The sequence below is a fragment of the Hyla sarda genome, chromosome 7, assembly GCF_029499605.1.
Source record: "Hyla sarda isolate aHylSar1 chromosome 7, aHylSar1.hap1, whole genome shotgun sequence".
NCBI classification, from domain to species: Eukaryota; Metazoa; Chordata; class Amphibia; order Anura; family Hylidae; genus Hyla; species Hyla sarda.
In genome coordinates this window covers 159,433,418-159,454,944 of record NC_079195.1, presented here as the reverse complement: position 1 = coordinate 159,454,944, position 21,527 = coordinate 159,433,418, and the positions used below count along the sequence as shown (strand labels likewise).

Below are 21,527 nucleotides of genomic sequence, written 5' to 3'. Positions count from 1 at the left end.
CATATATTGCCTGAATGACACAGGCTGGAGTTGGCTGATGCATGAGTATGCACAAAAGCTTCACAATCCCTAAAACATTTTTGCCGAAAAATTTTTACGAAAATTTAGGACAGCGAGTGCTCTCTATATATTACCAGAATGACGCAGCCTGGAGTTGGCTACAGAATGAGGAGACCATTGAAATGTGTGATTTTTTTTATTTGAAATTTAAATCAAAATTTGTGTCCCGGACCCGCCGTGTGGGTACAAAGGACCTAATCTCACAAGCACTCACAGGGCTCATGTGGCCGTAAGATGTAGGCGCAAGTCTCCATAGCCCTGACTGGCCATTTTTGGTTTTTGTACCTCTGTTTAAGAACAAGCGCATATCCAAGAGTCCAGAAGACTCTATAATGCAGGACGGTGGACCACCAAAAGACATTCTTCTATAAAAGAATTTTTTATGAAATAAAGAAGCAGAATTCATCCCTCTCCGTATTTTTTTGGAAAATTTTACTTAAAAAATCACAAGCAACAAGCGTTCAATAGTGTAATGGTTATTATTGTGGAAAATTCAAGTTCATTACAGTTATAATTATCAGAAAATTTGAAAAAAACACTACCCAAGAGTGTTTAATAACCACATACATTTAATAGCACCATAAATGTTGAAATTTATATTAAGCATGTATGTATGTATTTCAAAAATCCTAAAATTAAAGGCCCAAGCCCAGAAGCATCATGAAGTCAAGTAGTTCCTGAAAGACACAGGAACAGTTAGGAGTAGGCATCAGCAGTACCCAAGAGGCATTAATAACCCCTTACATTGCACGATCAATCGCAATAACAGGTGTGTTATGCCCTCAGATGTCCGGGGCTGCACGCGTGCTACACTGAACGGACCAGCGTGTGTCCGTCTATCTTTCACCGACAGGTGCGGGTAACCCGCTGAACCCCGTTCGCGATAGGGATCAGGGATTGCAATTATTTGCCAGGAAAGAAGAATCACAACTAAGTGCGGGTCATAAGCTCGGGTTCATTAAGTCCCTGCCCTTTGTACACACTGCATGTCTCTACTACCGATTGGATGGTTTAGTGAGGTCCTCGGATCGTCCCCGGCTGGGTAGGAGAAGGAGCGCAGAGAATTTAAAGATCATTGTTGAAATTTGCATTAAGCATGTATTTAGCTAATGCTAAACATCCAAAAATTAAAGGCCCAAGGCCAGAAGCGTCAGTGAGGCAAGTAGTTGCTGAAAGACACGGGATGAGTCAGGACCAGGCATTCGCAGTACCTGAGAGAGTTTCATAACCCCTTAAATTTAAAGATCAATGTTGACATTTGCATTAAGCATGTATTAAGCTACTGCTAACCATCCAAAAATTGAAGGCCCAAGGCCTGAGGGATCAGGGAGGCTAGTAGTTCCTGAAGGACACAGGATGAGTCAGGAGCAGGCATTCGCAGTACCCAAGAGGGTTTCATAACCCCTTACATTTAAAGATCAATGCTGACATTTGCATTAAGCATGTATTTTGCTACTGCTAAACTTCCAAAAATTAAAGGCCCAAGGCCAGAAGCATCAGTGAGGCAAGTAGTTCCTGAAAGACACAGGATGAGTCAGGAGCAGATCCCTTCGGCTGAGTTGGTGGAACCTTGGCTGGATGAAGGAGGGAGCGGATGGCCACTGGGTGATGCAGCAGGCTAGACCACTACATCAGAGCCACGGTTCTCCCAGGCCGCTTTATGGTGGCGAAGCATGTGTTGACGCAGGGCCGTGGTTCCGACATTGGGACCCTGGCCACGCTTCACCTTCTGCCGACAGATCTTGCATGCCGCTACGTGAACCTCCTCCGGATGCCTTATGAAAAACTTCTACAACGCCGAGTAGCTGGTTTTTCCACCCGTAGTCCGCACTAATTGACTGCTACTGGCGCCGTCTCCAGGAAACCCTGTTCCACTACCTCCTGAAAAGGTAGGCTGCCAAGAAGAAGGTGGTCTCCCCAGGGCACATTTGGCTCCTGAATTTCCACTCCTGCCACCACGCTGACTGCCAACCGTGCTACCACCTTGCTGCCTCAAGGGCAACCTGCAACTCTCTTCTCCTGATGATGATGAAGCCCTTTCTGCACCCGGCTCCCAATTGCGATCGGCTTCATCATCATCAACAGGTGTGTGCATGTCACTGATGTCCTCCTCAGGTTCCCCAACAGTGTCTGCTTCAGGACCCTGAACACTTGCAACACCGCCTCCCATGTCACTCTCCGCATCACTACTTGGCCGCCTAGCGGAGCAAGCAGCACATGTCTCCTCCCCTTCTTGGCTGTCCAGTAGCTGCTGACTGTCCTCTATTAGATCGTCCTCAGTAAATAGTGGAGCTGAACCCACAGCATAAGATACTTCTTTAGGAGAGGGAACAGCATAGGACAAAGGCAATGGGAGGACAGGGACAGCTCCCGGGCCATGCCAACTGAGGGTTGTGTCTGAGGAACCCACCGACTGTTGACTGGGGGTGTCAGATGTCACTTGAGATGATGTGGATGAGCGTGTTAACCAATCGACGACGGCAGATGGGTTGCTGATGGAGACACGACGGCTGGCTGATAACGGGAGCTCAGGCCTCTTGCTGCGACTCCTGCTGCCACTCGACCCAAGTCTGCTGCCAACGCTGCCTAAAGTATTTAGGCCTCTGCCACTCCTCTGTGCACGTCCTGGCACTTCTCTGCCTGACATACTTAGTGCGTTTATGAGGGTATTACAATACGCTACACTACTCTTTAAACAGTATTTGTCTAGAACAGCAGCAGGAGATTACTTATGGCTGTCCTTTCACAGTATGTAGGCCCTTTACAGATTAACAGGTACAAGATGGTACACTACTTGGATGTACGTATGCGGTATGCACTGATGAGGGCAGTAAGATGCACAACTATAGGCAGAAAAAACTCTGTATTTTTTAAAAACACCAGCCGGTTAATACTATTGTTTGTACTTTGACGGTATGGAGCACCTTGACAGATTAACAGGTACTAAATGCTACAATACTTGGATGTACATATGCGGTATGCACTGATGAGGGCAGTAATATGCGTAACTATAAGCAGAAAAAACATTGTATTTTTGTATAACACCAGCCGGTGGATACTATTGTTTGGACTTTGACGGTATGGAGCACCTTGACAGATTAAAGGGGTACTCCGCCGGGGATCCCGGGGGTCTCCAGCAGCGGCACCGTGGCGATCTGACATCTTATCCCCTATCCTTTGCATAGGGGATAAGATGTCTAGGGGTGGAGTACCCCTTTAACAGGTACTTAATGGTAAAATACTTGGATGTACCTATGCAGTATGTACTGATGAGGGCAGTAATATGCGTAACTATACGCAGAAAAAACTCTGTATTTAAAAAAAAAAATAAAAAAAAACAGCCGGTGAATACTATTGTTTGGACTTGCACAGTATGTAGCCGCTTGACAGATTAACAGGTACAAATTGGTACAAATGCACTACAGTCCACTGAACAATCACGTATTTGTGAACAGCAGCAGGACCCAACAGTCCAGCACCACACAAAAAAAATAAAAATACAGGCATTAAACCCTAAATTGCACTCTGTCACACAATTCTGAGCAACAGAAGATTTGTGGAGCAAAAAAAAAACAAAAACTCAATTGGGCTGAAAAATGAGGAGATAAGACGCTTCAGAAAGTTCAGGCAGCTTGGAGATCTGTATGAGGCAGCTGACAGCTATCTGCCCCTCTCTGCTGCAATGCTCAATAACGTGAATAGGAGGTTTAGCTATCAATGATCCTTCTCAGTGTGAAAAGCAAAGCACTCTGAACTCCTGCCTTTCCCTAATGCTGATGTGACTAGCAGTTGCAATGTAATGCTGTGGTATGAGCTATTCACACACACGCAGTCCCGTCCTCTCTATCTGAGTGCATAGATGAAATCAAGAGAGGCAAGATGGCCGCCGATTATATAGGGGCTTTGACATCACAGGGGTCAGTGAACACTGATAGGCTGCATCTCACATGTGATTCAGGGTCAGCCCACCTACCTTCATTCCCGCCGCTGTTTCCCGCCCTCCCATAATCCCCTGCCCCATGTACTCACATGTGGATCCGCCATCTTAGGTCTCCAATAGCCTGGAACGCTGTAAAATAGTGTTTAATGAAGCTATTCGTGCGATCGAATTGCAGCGATATTCGCATGCGTTGCGAATCAAATTTTTCATGAAATTCGTAACGAATTCCGGTTCGTCAACTTCGATTCGCTCACCTCTAGTTACCAGCCTTGGTGTAAAAAGATCACTAGAAAGATCTCTGTACTGTCCATTCATAAATTTGTACAATTGTGATCAAATCTTTCCCAAATATCTTTTTCCAAAGTATCCAAAATAACCCCTAGCTTGATAACCTGTCTTGGTACTGTAATTCTCCCTTAACATTAATTAACTTTGTCGCCCTCCTCTGCATCTTCTTCCAGCTTACTCATATCCTTCTTATATACAGGTTTCAAAAATAACTCCATTTGTTGTCTCACTAATAATTTATAAAGAAGCAAAACTATGTTTCTGTCAGGAGCCTCTATGTCTCCCTTGATCCATCCCATGACTTTGTTAGCCATGGAAGCATCTGATCTCTGTACACCTGTACTGTACTCTGTACTGTACACCAATACCCCCAAATACTTTTCGGCAGAAGTTTTTCCTAATGTTTTATTATTTAGCAGACTATTATTTGGATTACTGCCTGACTGCTTTGTTTATGAAGATATTGGCAGCATAAAAAAAAACAACAGAAAACTGGCAACTTTCCGTGCCCTTGCGGTCTGATGTATGTGGGAGACATCCCAAATTAGTGTCATATCAGCCATAAAGGGGTACTCCGGAGGAAAACTAATGTTTTTTTATTTATTTTTTTTAAATCAACAGATGCCAGAAAGTTATATATATTTGTAAATTACTTCTGTTTAAAAATCCTAATCCTTCCAGGATATATCAGCTGCTTTATGCCCTAGAAAAAGTTTATTTTTTATTTTCTGTCTGACCACTCTGCTGACACCTCTGTCCATGTCAGGAATTGTCCAGAGCAGGACCTATCCTGCTCTGGTCAGTTCCTGACATGGGCAAAGGTGTCAGCAGAGAGCCCTGTAGTCAAACAAAAGAAAATTCAAAAAGAAAAGCACTTCAACTGGAGCATACAGCAACTGATAAATTATGGAAGGATTAAGATTTTTAAATAGAAGTAATTTACAAATCTGTTTGACTTTCTGGTACCTGTTGATTAAAAAAAGATAATATATATATATATATATATATATATATATGTTTTCCAACAGAGTACCCCTTTAATGGACATAAATCATCTGTTGGAAACAGAAAACTTGACCTTCCTATAACTAAGCACCTTATTGATGGGGGTGATAACATCAGAGAAGAGGAGGTGGATGGATTAATTTGTTGAATACATTACACACACAGCTGGGTTAAATGTAGAGTTTAGTTTGAGACCATATCTTTTATTCTTTTCAGTTTGTATCATTTCCACATTTTGGCATGCATTTTTTACGTAGTTTTTCCTTTTCTTCCTCTTTTTTCAGTTTTCTTTTTAATTCCTTGGTTCCTATTTTTTTTTATTTCTAGTTGTGTTTCCTTTCCTCCTTTTTACCCTCTTTTGTTTGTCTGTCCCCTTGATCTTTTCCCTTCACCATTTTTTCATTTCTCTTTTTTTTCTTCTTTTTCCTTGCCTTTTCTCTTTTGGTTTCCCTTTTTTACCCTGCCCCTCTCCCCCTATATATTTGTATTTTTCTTTTCATTCATTTGTTCTTTTTCCATTTTATATTCCTGTACAGTGAAATAATATTTTGCATGTTCATAATGATCATGAGTTTATTGTAGGCTTGCAGCATGATTTTATTCAATGCACACAAGCAGGGATCTTGCTCATGCGCATTGCAACCTCATCGCTGACTAGGGGTTATGGCACGTTAGAAATTGGATGGTATAGGAACTGAGATTATGATGTTTTTGGTGTGCTCTTTGCAAGCGCTCTGGGTTTATTTACAAATGGAGTAGACAAGCAGTGATCTCTTTACTTTTTACGTGGAGGGGCGATTAGATGAGTGGTAAGAGTGTGGGTAGTCTAAATGTTTGTTCTCATACTCAAAGAGTAGGCATGGGACTTCAGAAAAAAAAACACCCTTGCATAAGGGGGTGGGTAGGGTTTGATATTTTAGTTGACATATAAGTAACGTGTACTATGTGTCATGGAAAAATAGCCAGCCATTTGGAAGTTATGCTGGAACATACATGCCTTCATATGTTCAGAGAAAAAAAACCACCCTTGCATAATGGGGTAGGTTGGGGTTGATTAAACCATACTGGATTTTAAGTTGACATATAAGTGTACCAAATATGTATTGTAATGCAGGTTTTCCTCCACAGCATAATTCAGCAATGGCCATATTAAAGAGCTTCTCCTCAGAGTTTCTTTCTCATCCACAATGATCAATATTGCACAAACTATTATAATAAAATTGCCAATCAGTTCTGTCAAATCATTTGTAGGACTATAGCCTAAGGTCAACCTGTAGAATAATTTTTTGGTCTTGGACTGTATCCACAGCTTTGACCTACCTGGCAGCGCAGATGAAACTGTGTGTCTCTTTCCAATATTGTAACAGGTTTGTGCTCTCTTCATCCAAGACTCTGATGTTTAAATAAGTAAATGTCTCAGGAAAGAAGTTATCAATTTCACGAGTGACATTTAGTATGTGTGTGACCCTAAAAAAAAAAAATAATAATAATGATGCAGAGGGAGTTTATTATATACACACACATATATATATATATAACCAAAGAATAAGATCTTGTTGCTGTTGCTCTATATATATATATATATATATATATATATATATATATATATATATATATATTTATTTATACATTTATACACGTATATATCTATGTGACAGCAACAGGAATGGTGGTCTTATTTTCAGACCTGAATTATTATAGAATGAAAGGCAGGATTGAGTAGCATCTGACTTAAATCATCCTGACACAGTACAATCAGCACTGACATTGTCAACCTAACTATGGATGTACTTTACTGACAAGGGGACCAACCAGCTATGTTCCTGAATTATTACTTCTTGGATATTGCACTTTTTTCCTTTAAAGAAAAAAAATTGTCAGGAGTGTCCTTGAATTGTTATAAATTTATGTCAGGATATCATTGATTCCTCCATATTGAATTTCAAAGTTTTCAAAGATTTTGTGTTGGAAAGGTCTTTCCTCTCTTCTAAGAGGGATGCAAACAGAAACCAAGGTTTGTTGACAGTGACATACATACAATGAAGAAATCCTAGGTTTAGATGTCTTGAAATCCAATATGAGAGAAGAAAAGCTTAGACTAAGTCTAGATTTACACAAGTTTCAAGTGTATAATATCACCAGGCCATTGAAAGTGCATATTTGAGGAAGAGAGAATGTGGAAACATCAGACAATACTATAGACTGTGTTAGCTTGGGATTGAACAATAAGTTTCAATGTTTGCCAGGTCTCAAGGTATAATAGTGCAACTCTCTTATCAATGGGGGGGGGGGGGGGGGGGGTTACTTTGTACACACTGAGTGGTCTCAAAGTTCCTCCTTTCAAAACTTGCATTGGAATGTGTAGATATAGAAACATATCTTTCCTATATTGTATTATATAGTAAGTATTCAATGGTATTGTTAATCTACACTATCATGTTATTATAGTTATGATGACTATTGATCTATAGATTAACCCCTTAAGGACCAGGCCATTTTACATCTTAGCACCAGAGCGTTTTTTGAACATCTGACCACTGTCACTTTAAACATTAATAACTCTGGAATACTTTTAGTTATCATTTTGATTCAGAGACTGTTTTCTCCTGACATATTCTACTTTAACATGGTGGTAAATTTTAGTGGCAACTTGCATCCTTTCTTGGTGAAAAATCCCAAAATTTGATGAAAAAAATTGAACATTTTGCATTTTTCTAACTTTGAAGCTCTCTGCTTGTAAGGAAAATAGTTATTCCCCCAAAAAATTTTTTATTCACATATACAATATGTCTACTTTATGTCTGCATCATAAAGTTGACATGTTTTTACTTTTGGAAGACACCAGAGGGCTTCAAAGTTCAGCAGCAATTTTCCAATTTTTCACAAAATTTTCATACTCACTATTTTTCAGGGACCAATTCAGGTTTGAAGTGGATTTGAAGGGTCTTCATATTAGAAAATCCCCATAAAAGACCCCATTATAAAAACTGCACCCACTAAAGTATTCAAAATGACATTCAGTAAGTGTTTTAATCCTTTAGGTGTTTCACAGGAATAGCAGCAAAGTGAAGGAGAAAATTCACAATCTTCATTTTTTATACTTGCATGTTCTTGTAGACCCAATTTTAGTAATTTTTACAAGGGGTAAAAGGAGAAAATTTATACTTGTATTTGTAGCCCAATTTCTCTCGAGTAAGCACATACCTCATATGTCTATGTAAAGTGTTCGGCGGGCGCAGTAGAGGGCTCAGAAGCGAAGGAGCGACAAGGGGATTTTGGAGAGTACGTTTTTCTGAAATGGTTTTTGGGGGGCATGTTGCATTTAGGAAGCCCCTATGGTGCCAGAACAGCAAAAAAAAAAACATGGCATACCATTTTGGAAACTAGACCCCTTGAGGAATGTAACAAAGAATTAAGTGAGCCTTAATACCCCACAGGAGTTTCACAACTTTTGCATATGTGAAAAAAAAAATTTCACTAAAATGTGTGTTTCCCCCCAAATTCCACATTTTTGCAAGGGTTAATAGCAGAAAATACCCCCCAAAATTTGTAACCCCATCTCTTCTGAGTATGGAGGTACCCCATAAGTTCACCTGAAGTGCACTACGGGCGAACTACAATGCTCAGAAGAGAAGGAGTCATATTTGGCTTTTTGAGAGCAAATTTTGGTTGGGGGGCATGTCGCATTTAGGAAGCCCCTATGGTGCCAGAACAGCAAAAAAAAAAAACACATAGCATACCATTTTAGTAAACTAGACCCCTTGAGGAACGTAACAAGGCATAAAGTGAGCCTTAATACCCCACAGGGGTTTCACAACTTTTGCATATGTAAAAAAAAAAATTTTTTTTCATTAAAATGTGTGTTTCCCCCCAAATTTCCCATTTTTTGCAAGGGTTAATAGCAGAAAATACCCCCAAAAATTTGTAACCCCATCTCTTCTGAGTATTTAGGTACCCCATAAATTGACCTGAAGTGCACTACGGGTGAACTACAATGCTCAGAAGAGAAGGAGTCATATTTGTCTTTTCGAGAGCAAATTTTGGTCGGGGGGCATGTCGCATTAAGGAAGCCCCTATGGTGCCAGAACAGCAAAAAAAAAAAAACACATGGCATACCATTTTTGGAAACTACACCCCTCACAGAATTTAATAAGGAGTGCAGTGAGAATTTACACCCCACTGGCATTTGACAGATCTTTGGAACAGTGAGCTGAGCAAATGAAAAATTTAATTTGTCATTTTCACGGACCACTCTTCCAAAAATCTGTTAGACACCTGTGGGTTGTATATTCTCACTGTACCCCTTATTACATTACATGAGGGGTGTATTTCCAAAATGGGGTCACATGTTGGGGGGGTCCATTGTTCTGGCACTATGGGGGCTTTGTAAACACGCATGGCCTTCAATTCCGGACACATTTTCTCTTCAAAATCCCAATGGCACTCCCTCTCTTCCGAGCATTGTAGTTCGCCCACCGAACACTTTACATCCACATTTGGGGCATTTTCTTACTCAGAAGATGGGGTTACAGATTTTGGGGGGCTTTTTTCCTATTTTCCCTTGTGAAAATGAAAAATTTAGGGTAACACCAGCATTTTAGTGACCAAAAATAATTTTTTTCATTTTCCCATCCAACTTTACCGAAAATTTGTCAAACACCTGTGGGGTGTTAAGGCTCACTATACCCCTTGTTACATTCCGTGAGGGGTGTAGTTTCCAAAATGGGGTCACATGTCGGTATTAATTTTTTTGCATTTATGTCAGAACCGCTGAAAAATCAGCCACCCCTGTGCACATCACCAATTTAGGCTTCAAATGTACATAGTGAGCTCTCACTCCTGAGCCTTGTTGTGCGCCCGCAGAGCATTTTGCGCCCACATCTGGGGTACTTCCGTACTCAGGAGAAATTGCGTTACAAATTTTGGGGGTCTTTTTTTCCTTTTACCTCTTGTGAAAATAAAAAGTATGGGGCAACACCAGCATGTTAGTGTAAAACATTTTTTTTTACACTAACAGGCTGGTGTAGACCCCAACTTTTCCTTTTCATAAGGGGTAAAAGGAGAAAAAGCTACCCAAAATTTGTAGTGTAATTTCTCCCGAGTACGGAGATACCCCATATGTGGCCCTAAACTGTTTCCTGGAAATAGGACAGGGCTCCGAAGTGAGAGAGCGCCATGCGCATTTGAGGACTAAATTAGGGATTGCATAGCGGTGGACATAGGGGTATTCTACGCCAGTGATTCCCAAACAGGGTGCCTCCAGCTGTTGCTAAACTCCCAGCATCCCTAGACAGTCAGTGGCTGTCCAGAAATGCTTTGAGTTGTTGTTTTGCAACAGGAGGCTCCGTTTTGGAAACACTGCCGTACAATACGTTTTCAATTTTTATTGGGGGGACAGTGTAAGGGGGTGTATATGTAGTGTTTTACCCTTTATTTTGTGTTAGTGTAGTGTAGTGTTTTAAGGGTACATTCACACTGGCGGAGGTTTACAGTGAGTTCCCTGCTAGGAGTTTGCGCTGCGGCGAAAAATTTGCCGCAGCTCATACTTGAAGCAGAAAACTTACTGTAAGCCTGCCCGTGTGAATGTACCCTGTACGTTCACATGGGGGGGGGGGGGGCAAACCTCCAGCTGTTTCAAAACTACAACTCCCGGCATGTACTGACAGACCATGCAGGCTGGGAGTTGTACTTTTGCAATAGCTGGAGGCACACTGGGTGGAAAACCTTCAGTTAGGTTCTGTTATCTAACTCAATATTTTCCAACTAGTGTGCCTCCAGCTGTTGCAAAACTACAAATCCAAGAATGTACTGATCACCGAAGGGCATGTCGGGAGATGTAGTTATGCAACAGCTGGAGGGATCGCAACTACAACTCCCAGCATGCTGAGACAGCTGTTTGCTGTCTGTGCATGCTGGGATTTGCAGTTTTGCAACATCTGTGGCCCTCCAGATGCTGCAAAACTACAAATCCCAGCATGCCCTGACAGCAAACAGTTGTGTGGGCATGCTAGGAGTTGTAGTTTTGCAAGATCTGGAGGGCTACAGTTCAGAGACTACCATATAGTGGTTTCAAACTGTAGCCCTCCAGCTGTTGCAAAATTACAACTCCCAGCATGCCCAAACAGCTGTCTGGGCATGCTGGGAGTTGCAGTTTTGCAACATCTGGAGTGCTACAGTATGGAGACCACTATATAGTGGTCTCGGACTGCAGCCCTCCAGATGTTGCTAGGCGACTTACCGGCTTCGGACGGATCCAGGGAGCCTGCTGCAAGTCATCGCCCCCCGTCGATCTCCGACGCCGATCGTCGCCCGCAGCCCCCGCAGATCGGTAAGTGGACTCCGGCGCCGGTCCTCTGTCGTTTCCCCATTCTGCCCCGCCTATTGTGGGAGGGCAGGACGGGGAAAACGAAAGTTAACCCCCCCGCCCCCGATCTGCTATTGGTGGTCGCATCTAGACCACCAATAGCAGGGATAGGAGGGGTGGCACCCCTGCCACCTCACTCCTATCTCTTCAGGGGGATCGTGGGTGTCTTAGACACCCGCGATCCCCCTTATATTCTGGGTCACCTGTTCACCATAGACCCATAATGACCCGGTATCGCGCAAATTGCGAATTGCGCCGATCGCCGACATGGGGGGGTCTGATGACCCCCCTGGGCATTTGCGCAGGGTGCCTGCTGATCGATATCAGCAGTCATCCCGGTCCGATCCCCGCCCGGCATGTGGCAGGGACCGAAATTCCCACGGACGTATGAGTACGTGCCTTGTCCTTAAGACCCAGGGTGCAGGGACGTGCTCATACGTGCTTGGTCCTTAAGGGTTTAAAGGGGTATTCCAGGCCAAAACTTTTTTTATATATCAACTGGCTCTGGAAAGTTAAACAGATTTGTAAATTACTTAGATTAAAAAAATCTTAATCCTTCCAATAAAAACTGGAAATATCCGCAGCACACTGAGTAGTAAAATCCCCAAAACATTTTTATTCCATCACAGTGAGGGTGTCCAGAACAACGTTTCAACCAGCTCCCTGGTCTTTTTCAAGCTCTAAAAAAGACCAGGGAGCTGGTTGAAACGTTGTTTTGGACACCCTCACTGTGATGGAATAAAATCTTTTTTTGGATTTTACTACTCAGTGTGCTGCGGATATTTCCAATTTTTGTTTATATATGGATCCTTGACCCGGGTCTGGACTCTGCGTGCACCGATCCCTGTTTGCCTGGGTGCTGCTCTACTTCTATTTATATGCATTAATCCTTCCAATAGTTATTAGCTTCTGAAGTTGAGTTGTTGTTTTCTGTCTAACTGCTCTCACGTCCCGGGAGCTGTGCAGTTCCTATGGGGATATTTTCCCATGATGCACAGCTCCCGGGAGGTGACATCATAAATGAGCAGTTAGACAGAAAACTTCAGAAGCTAATAACTATTGGAAGGATTAAGATTTTTTAATATAATTAATTTACAAATCTGTTTAACTTTCCGGAGTCAGTTGATATATATAAAAAATGTTTTTGCCTGGAATACCCGTTTAACCCCTTAACGACGCAGGACGTATATTTACGTCCTGTGCCGGCTCCCGCGATATGAAGCGGGATCGCGGCGCGATCCCGCATCATATCGCGTCGGTCCCGGCGCTCATCAACGGCCGGGACCCGCGGCTAATACCACACATCGCCGATCGCGGCGATGTGCAGTATTAACCCTTTAGAAGCGGTGGTCAAAGCTGACCGCCGCTTCTAAAGTGAAAGTGACCCGGCTGCTCAGTCGGGCTGTTCGGGACCGCCGCGGTGAAATCGCGGCGCCCCGAACAGCTGACCGGACACCGGGAGGGCCCTTTCCTGCCTCCTCGGTGTCCGATCGGCGAATGACTGCTCCGTGCCCGAGATCCAGGCAGGAGCAGTCAAGCGCCGATAACACTGATCACAGGCTGTGATCTGTGTAAAAGATCAGTGTGTGCAGTGTTATAGGTCCCTATGGGACCTATAACACTGCAAAAAAAATGTAAAAAAAAGTGTTCATAAAGGTCATTTAACCCCTTCCCTAATAAAAGTTTGAATCACCCCCCTTTTCCCATAAAAAAAAAATAAAACAGTGTAAAAAAAAATTAAAATAAACATATGTGGTATCGCCACTTGCGTAAATTTCCGAACTATAAAAATATATCATTAATTAAACCGCACGGTCAATGGCGTACGCGCAAAAAAATTCCAAAGTCCAAAAAAGCGTATTTTTGATCACTTTTTATTCATTTTTTAATGGTATAAAAAGTGACCAAAAGTCCGATCAAAACAAAAATCATACCGATAAAAACTTCAGATCACGGCGCAAAAAATTAGTCCTCATACCGCCCTGTACGTGGAAAAATAAAAAAGTTATAGGGTCAGAAGATGACATTTTTAAACGTATAAATTTTCCTGCATGTAGTTATGATTTTTTCCAGAAGTGCGACAAAATCAAACCTATATAAGTAGGTAATCATTTTAACCGTATGGACCTACAGAATAATGATAAGGTGTAATTTTTACCGAAATATGCACTGCGTAGAAACGGAAGCCCCAAAAGTTACAAAATGGCGTTTTTTCTTCGATTTTGTCGCACAATTATTTTTTTTCCGTTTCGCCGTGCATTTTTGGGTAAAATGACTAATGTCACTGCAAAGTAGAATTGGCGGCGCAAAAAATAAGCCATAATATGGATTTTTAGGTGGAAAATTTAAAGGGTTACGATTTTTAAAAGGTAAGGAGGAAAAAACGAAAGTGCAAAAACGGAAAAACCCTGAGTCCTTAAGGGGTTAAGGACCCAGCCATTTTACACCTTAGGACACGGCCATTTTTTGCACATCTGACCACCAAAATTTGATGAAAAATTTGAAAATTTTGCATTTTTCTAACTTTGAAGCTCTTTGCTTGTAAGGAAAATGGATATTCCAAATAATTTAGTTTTTTATTCACATATACAATATGTCCACTTTATGTTTGCATCATAAAATTTACGTGTTTTTACTTTTGGAAGACAGCAAAGGGTTTCAAAGTTCAGCAGCAATTTTCCAATTTTTAACAAAATTTCCAAACTCACAATTTTTCAGGGACCAGTTCAGGTTTGAAGTGGATTTGAAGGGTCTTCATATTAGAAATACCCCACAAATGACCACATTATAAAAACTGCACCCCCCAAAGTATTCAAAATGGCATTCAGTAAGTGTTTTAACCCTTTAGGTGTTTCACAGGAATAGCAGCAAAGTGAAGGAGAAAATTCACAATATTCATTTTTTACACTTGCATGTTCTTGTAGACCCAAAGGAGAACATTTATACTTGTATTTGTAGCCCAATTTCTCTCGAGTAAGGAAATACCTCATATGTCTATGTAAAGTGTTCGGCGGGCACAGTAGAGGGCTCAGAAGCGAAGGAGCAACAAGGGGATTTTGGAGAGTACGCTTTTGTGAAATGGTTTTTGGGGGGGCATGTTGCATTTAGGAAGCCCCTATGGTGCCAGAACATCAAAAAAAAAAAAAAAACACATGGCATACCATTTTGGAAACTAGACCCCTTGAGGAACGTAACAAGGAATAAAGTGAGCCTTAATACCCCACAGGTGTTTCACGACTTTTGCATATGTAAAAAAATAATAATAATAATTTTCACTAAAATGTGTGTTTCCCCCCAAATTTCACATTTTTGCAAGGATTAATAGTAGAACATACCCCTCAAAATTTGTAACCCCATCTCTTCTGAGTATGGAGGTACCCCATAAGTTGACCTGAAGAGCACTTCGGGTGAACTATAATGCTCAGAAGAGAAGGAGTCATATTTGGCTTTTTGAGAGCAAATTTTGCTCGGGGGCATGTCGCATTTAGGAAGACCCTATGGTGCCAGGACAGCAAAAAATAAAACCACATGGCATACCATTTTGGAAACTAGACCCCTTGAGGAACGTAACAAGGAATAAAGTGAGCCTTAATACCCCACAGGGGTTTCACGACTTTTGCATACGTAAAAAAAAATAAAATAATGTGTGTTTCCCCCCCAAATTTCCCATTTTTGCAAGGGTTAATAGCAGAAAATACCCCCCAAAATTTGTAACCCCATCTCTTCTGAGTATGGAGGTACCCCATAAGTTGACCTGAAGTGCACTACGGGCGAACTACAATGCTCAGAAAAGAAGGAGTCATATTTGGCTTTTTGAGAGCAAATTTTGCTCGGGGGCATGTCACATTTAGAAAGCCCCTATGGTGCCAGGACAGCAAAATAACCCCAACATGGCATACCATTTTGGAAACTAGACCCCTTGAGGAACGTAACAAGGGGTAGAGTGAGCATTTATCCTCCACTGGTGTCTGTCAGATCTTTGGAACAGTGGGCTGTACGAAATTTTTAATTTGCACAGCCCACTGTTCCAAAGATCTGTCAGACACTAGTGGGGGGTAAATTCTTACTGCACCCCTCATTACATTCCGTGAGGGGTGTAGTTTCCGAAATGGGGTCACATGTATTTTTTATTTTTTTTTGCGTTTGTCAAAACCGCTGTAACAATCAGCCACCCCTGTGCAAATCACCTCAAATGTACATGGCGCACTCTCCCTTCTGGGCCTTGTTGTGCGCCCCCAGAGCCCTTTGCGCCCACATATGGGGTATCTCCGTAGTAGTCGGGAGAAATTGCATTACAAATTTTGGGGGGCTTTTTTCCCTTTTACCTCTTGTCAAAATGAAAAGTATAGGGCAACACCAGCATGTTAGTGTAAAAACATTTTTTTATAAGGGATAGAGATGAGCGAACTTACAGTAAATTCAATTCGTCACGAACTTCTCAGCTTGGCAGTTGATGACTTTTCCTGCATAAATTAGTTCAGCTTTCAGGTGCTCCCGTGGGCTGGAAAAGGTGGAGACAGTCCTAGAAGACTCTTTCCTAGTAATGTATCCACCTTTTCCAGCCCACCGGAGCACCTGAAAGCTGAACTAATTTATGCAGGAAAAGTCATCAACTGCCGAGCCGAGAAGTTCATGACGAATCAAATTTACTGTAAGTTCGCTCATCTCTAATAAGGGTTAAAGGAGAAAAAGCCCCCCAAAATTTGTTAGGCAATTTCTCCTGAGTATGTCGATACCCCATATGTGACCCTAAACTGTTGCCTTGAAATACGACAGGGCTCCAAAGTGAGAGGGCTATGCGCATTTGAGGCCTGAATTAGGGATTTGCATAGGGGTGGACATAGGGGTATTCTACGCCAGTGATTCCCAAACAGGGTGCCTCCAGCTGTTGCAAAACTCCCAGCATGCTTGGACAGTCAACGGCTGTCCGGCAATACTGGGAGTTGTTGTTTTGCAACAGCTGGAGGCTCCATTTTGAAAACAGTGGCGTACCAGACATTTTTCATTTTTATTGGGGAGGGGAGGGGAGGGGGGCTGTGTAGGGGTATGTGTATATGTAGTGTTTTTAACTTTTTATTTTATTTTGTGTTAGTGTAGTGTAGTGTTTTTAGGGTACAGTCACACGGGTGGGGGTTACAGCGAGTTTCCCGCTGCGAGTTTGAGCTGCCGCGAAAAATTAGCTGCATCGCAAACTTGCCAAGATGCCAAGGGCTGTCTGGGCTTGCTGGGAGTTGTAGTATACAGGGTCCCATTACAGCAATGCATGTCGCTTTACAGCGAAGTGCATTGCTGTAAAGGGCCCGACCGTGGCTGAAGAGGAACTCACCTGTTGCCGCCGCCGCCGTCTTCATCGCCGGGATCCGGGTCTTCAGGGACAAGGTAAGTACCGGGGCCAGGCCCCAGCACTCCCCCATCCCCCGCCGCGTCCTCCGGTCTTACTCCCGTCCTCTCCGGACCTCCAGGGGCCGGGCAGGGCTGGAGGAAGTAACCGCCCCCCCCCCCCCTGCGATTGGTCGGTTAGCTAACCGACGGATCGCAGGGGATAGGAGGAGGTGGCATGCTTGCCACCTCACTCCTATACTCCAGCATGGTCCTGGCTGTTTGTGACAACAGGGATCATGCAAAATTACCGGGCGGTCGGGTCCCAGAGACCCGATCAGCCCGGTATCGCAGCAGATCGCAGGGGCGATTTCCCTTGCGATTTGCGACAATCGCTGACATGGGGGGGCTACATGGCCCCCCACGGCGTTTGCCCTGGATGCCTGCTGAAGCATTTCAGCAGACATCCGCTTCCGATCCCCGCTCGACGCGCGGCAGGGGCAGGAATTGTCCATGACGTCCTTAAGTGCCAGGTTGTCATGACGTACGTGTACGTCAAGGGTCCTTAAGGGGTTAACATACTAAAAGGCTGACCATTAGTCTGGATATTGGTATTAGATTTCGATCTTATTTTTAATACTTAATATATGTCTGTTTCAGGTCATCTGTTTAAGATAACAGAGAGTTAGATCTTTGAATATTATTGGTCAAAACATTAAATCATTGTATACGTGATACAGTGGCTAAGATCAAGTCACATGAGTTTTCCATCAGGGGGATCAAGTTTAGTGAATATGGCTCTATTTAGAGTCCATTTCTTATCCCAGAATAACCCTAGGAATAGAATAAGTAAAATTGTAAGGTTAATTACATAACTAGACCCCAATCTGCATATTCACACCCACCGGATGACATCATATTTGATGTGGGTGGGTATTTAAATGGGATACTCCACTGAAAAACATTTTTTTTTTTAAATCAACTGGTGCCAGAAAGATAAACAGATTTGTAAATTACTTCTATAAAAAAAACGTAATCCTTCTAGTACTTATCAGCTGCTGTATGATCCACAGGAAGTTCTTTTCTTTTTGAATTTTCTTTCTGTCTGACCACAGTGCTCTCTGCTGACACATCTGTCCATGTCAGGAATTGGTTTTCTATGGGGATATGCTCCTAATCTCGACAGTTCCTAAAATGGACTCCGCAGAGAGCACTGTAAGGTGTCAGCAGAGAGCACTGTGGTCAGGCAGGAAGGAAATTAAAAAAGAAAAGAACTTCCTGTGGATCGCACAGCAGCTGATAAGTACTGGAAGGGTTAAGATTTTTTAATAGAAGTAATTTACAAATCTGTTTAACCTTTTAAGGATGCAGGGCATACCTGTACACGCCGTGATCCCGCATCATACCGGGTAGGTCCCGGCAGCTTATGATAGCTGGGACCCTGAGCTAATAGCGTGCGGCACCGATCGTTGTGCCGCGCACTATTAACCCTTTAGAGGCATCTAAAACGAAAGTAAAAGCTTCCCGGCAGCTCAGTCGGGTTGATCAGGACTATCGCAATAAAATCGCGATGTCCCGATCAGCTAGGATGCGAGCGGAGGTCCCTTTACCTTGCTCTGTCGCGTCCGATCGGCGTTTGATTGCTCCAAGCCTGAGCTACAGGCTTGAGCAATCAAGCCCCTATAATGCTGATCCATGCAAAGCTATGGCTTTGCAGGGATCAGTGTAAAAGATCAGTGTGTGCAGTGTTATAGCCCCCTATGGGAGCTATAACACTGCAAAAAAAAAAAAGTGAAAAAAAGTTAATAAAAGGTCATTTAATCCCTTCCCTAATAAAAGTTTGAATCACCCCCCTTTTCCCATAAAAAAACAGTGTAAATAAAACTAAAAATAATTATATGTGGTATCGCCGCGTGCAGAAATGTCCGATCTATAAAAATATATTGTTAATTAAACCGCAGGGTCAATGGCGTACATGAAAAAAAAAAAATTCCAAAGTCCAAAATAGCGTATTTTTGGTAACTTATTATATCATGAAAAAATTTGTAAATAGCCATCAAAAAGTCCGATCAATACAAAAATGGTACCGATAAAAACTTCAGAACATGGTGCAAAAAATGAGCCCTCATACCGGCCTGTTAGCACAAAAATAAAAAAGTTATAGGGGTCAGAAGATGAGAATTTTAAACGTATAAATTTTCCTGCATGTAGTTATGATTTTTTACAGAAGTACGACAAAATCAAACCTATATAAGGCTGGGTCCACACTACGTTTTGTCCTATACGGGAGCGCATACGGCAGGAGGGAGCTAAAACCTCGCGCTCCCGTATGTGACCGTATGCGCTCCCGTATGCCATTCACTTCAATGAGCCGACCGGAGTGAATCGTTCGGTCGGCTCATTTTTGCGCCGTATGCGCTTTTACAACCGGACCTAAAACCGTGGTTGACCACAGTTTTAGGTCCGGTTGTAAAAGCGCATACGGCGCAAAAATGAGCCGACCGAACGTTTCACTCCGGTCGGCTCATTGAAGTGAATGGCATACGGGAGCGCATACGGTCACATACGGGAGCGCGAGGTTTTAGCTCCCTCCTGCCGTATGCGCTCCCGTATGGGACAAAACGTAGTGTGGACCCAGCCTAAGTAGGGTATCATTTTAACCGTATGGACCTACAGAATAAAGATAAGGTGTCATTTTTACCGAAAAATGCACTGCGTAGAAACGCAAGCCCCCAAAATTTACAAAATGAAAACTGAAAAACGCTGAGGGGTTTACTTTCAGGCACCAGTTGATTTAAAAATTTTTTTTTTCCAGTGGAGTACCCCTTTAAGATAAAGAATGGGTAAAAAACCTGTGTTTAGAGGATCCGGATCAGACTATCAATCAGACAGACAGACAACACACCCCAGGAGAGTAAAAGTAGGAGAAGAGATCCCATCAGACAAGATCCAAATATAGAAAAGATCAGACTTCTAAGGACCCTGATCATATTGCTGGCATTCCTGAGGCATACTAGACCCAGATATCTGGTAAAGGATAACTTTGATTACCTGTAGTAAGTGTTATAATTAACTAGCTAGTAATTGCCCGCTTAATTGTGGATGTATAGCGTTAAAGAGCTACGTCAATATTAGTGTGATTGAGTAAAGATGCATATTACTGAATAAGCATCTAAATTGACCCTCAGAGGAAATCTCTGCCTGTAAGCCATATTCCAGGAGTTAATATCAAGCCTGGTAATTTGTGCTACTATAATTATCTGAGATAGGTGATAGTTTGAGCAGAGCAAATATCTATTGTGAGTATAATATTGCTATTGATTTACTGATGGAATTGATTGCAATTATATATTTCCTGACCGTATTTAGGGTGGTTCTGCTGCCCTCTTTGGTGTTATAGTGGTATTTGTGTGTGGTGGAGACATCTTGTGGCTAAACTTGATTGTATTTTAATTTATTGTATATTAAATCATTTATATGTTTTGCATAAACTTTTTCACCCTGTTTTACTAATTGCACAACATAATTACCTATCCTTAAACTCTTTTTGAGGTCTTTTATATGTCCACCTTGTAACATAGTAACATAGTTCATAAGGTTGAAAAAAGACCAGAGTCCATCAAGTTCAACCTATAACTCTAATGAGTCCCTACTGAGTTGATCCAGAGGAAGGCAAAAAACCCTCATACTAGAGGTAAAAATTCCTTCCCAACCCCAAATATGGCAGTCAGAATAAATTCCTGGATCAACCTTCTGTCCCTATAAATCTAGTATACATAACCAGCGATATTATTATTCTCCAAAAATGCATCCAGCCCCTTTTGAACTCTTTTACAGAGTTCACCATGACCACATCCTCCGGGAGAGAATTCCACAGTCTCACTGCTCTTACAGTAAAGAACACCCGTGTATGCTGGTGTAGAAACCTTCTTTCCTCCCGTAGAGGATGCCCCCTTGTTATAGATACAGTCCTGGGTATAAATAGATCATGGGAGAGATCTCTGTACTGCCCCCTGATATATTTATACATAGTTATTAGGTCTAACCTAAGCCTTCTTTTTTCTAAACTAAAAAAACTGCACTTCTGCTAATCTTTCTGGGTACTGTAGTCCTCCCATTCTCCTTATTACTCTGGTTGCCTGTCTTTGAACCCTCTCCAGCTCCACTATATCTTTCTTGTACACTGGTGCCCAGTACTGTACACAGTATTCTATGTGTGGTCTGTCTAGTGATTTGTACAGCGGTAGAATAATTTCCTTGTCGTGGGCATCTATGCCCCTATTGATGCACCCCATGATTTTATTAGCCTGGGCAGCAGCTGCCCGACACTGGTCACTACAGCTAAATTTACTGTTAACTAAGACTACTAAATCCTTTTCCCTGCCAGTTGTCCCAAGTGTGCTCCCATTTAATACATAATCCCATAAAACCTTACATAAATCAGTGTTTAACCTCATCTGCCACTTCCCAGCCCAAACCTCCAACCTATCCAGATCCATTTGTAACAGTTCACTGTCCTCTATAGTGTTTACCGCTTTACAGAGTTTAGTA

The 21,527-nt window shown here is 42.3% G+C and overlaps 1 protein-coding gene across 2 annotated transcripts in view; it reads right to left on the bottom strand.

Annotated features, from left to right (window-relative positions):
• The window catches only part of SSH3 (slingshot protein phosphatase 3), a 525,251-nt gene that overhangs the window by 252,569 nt on the left and 251,155 nt on the right, over positions 1 to 21,527 (bottom strand). For both annotated transcript variants that reach the window (XM_056531120.1, XM_056531119.1), the window contains exon 11: positions 6,614 to 6,760. In XM_056531120.1, coding sequence (XP_056387095.1) covers positions 6,614 to 6,760 — 147 coding nt within the window. The remainder of the gene's footprint in view (positions 1 to 6,613; positions 6,761 to 21,527) is intronic.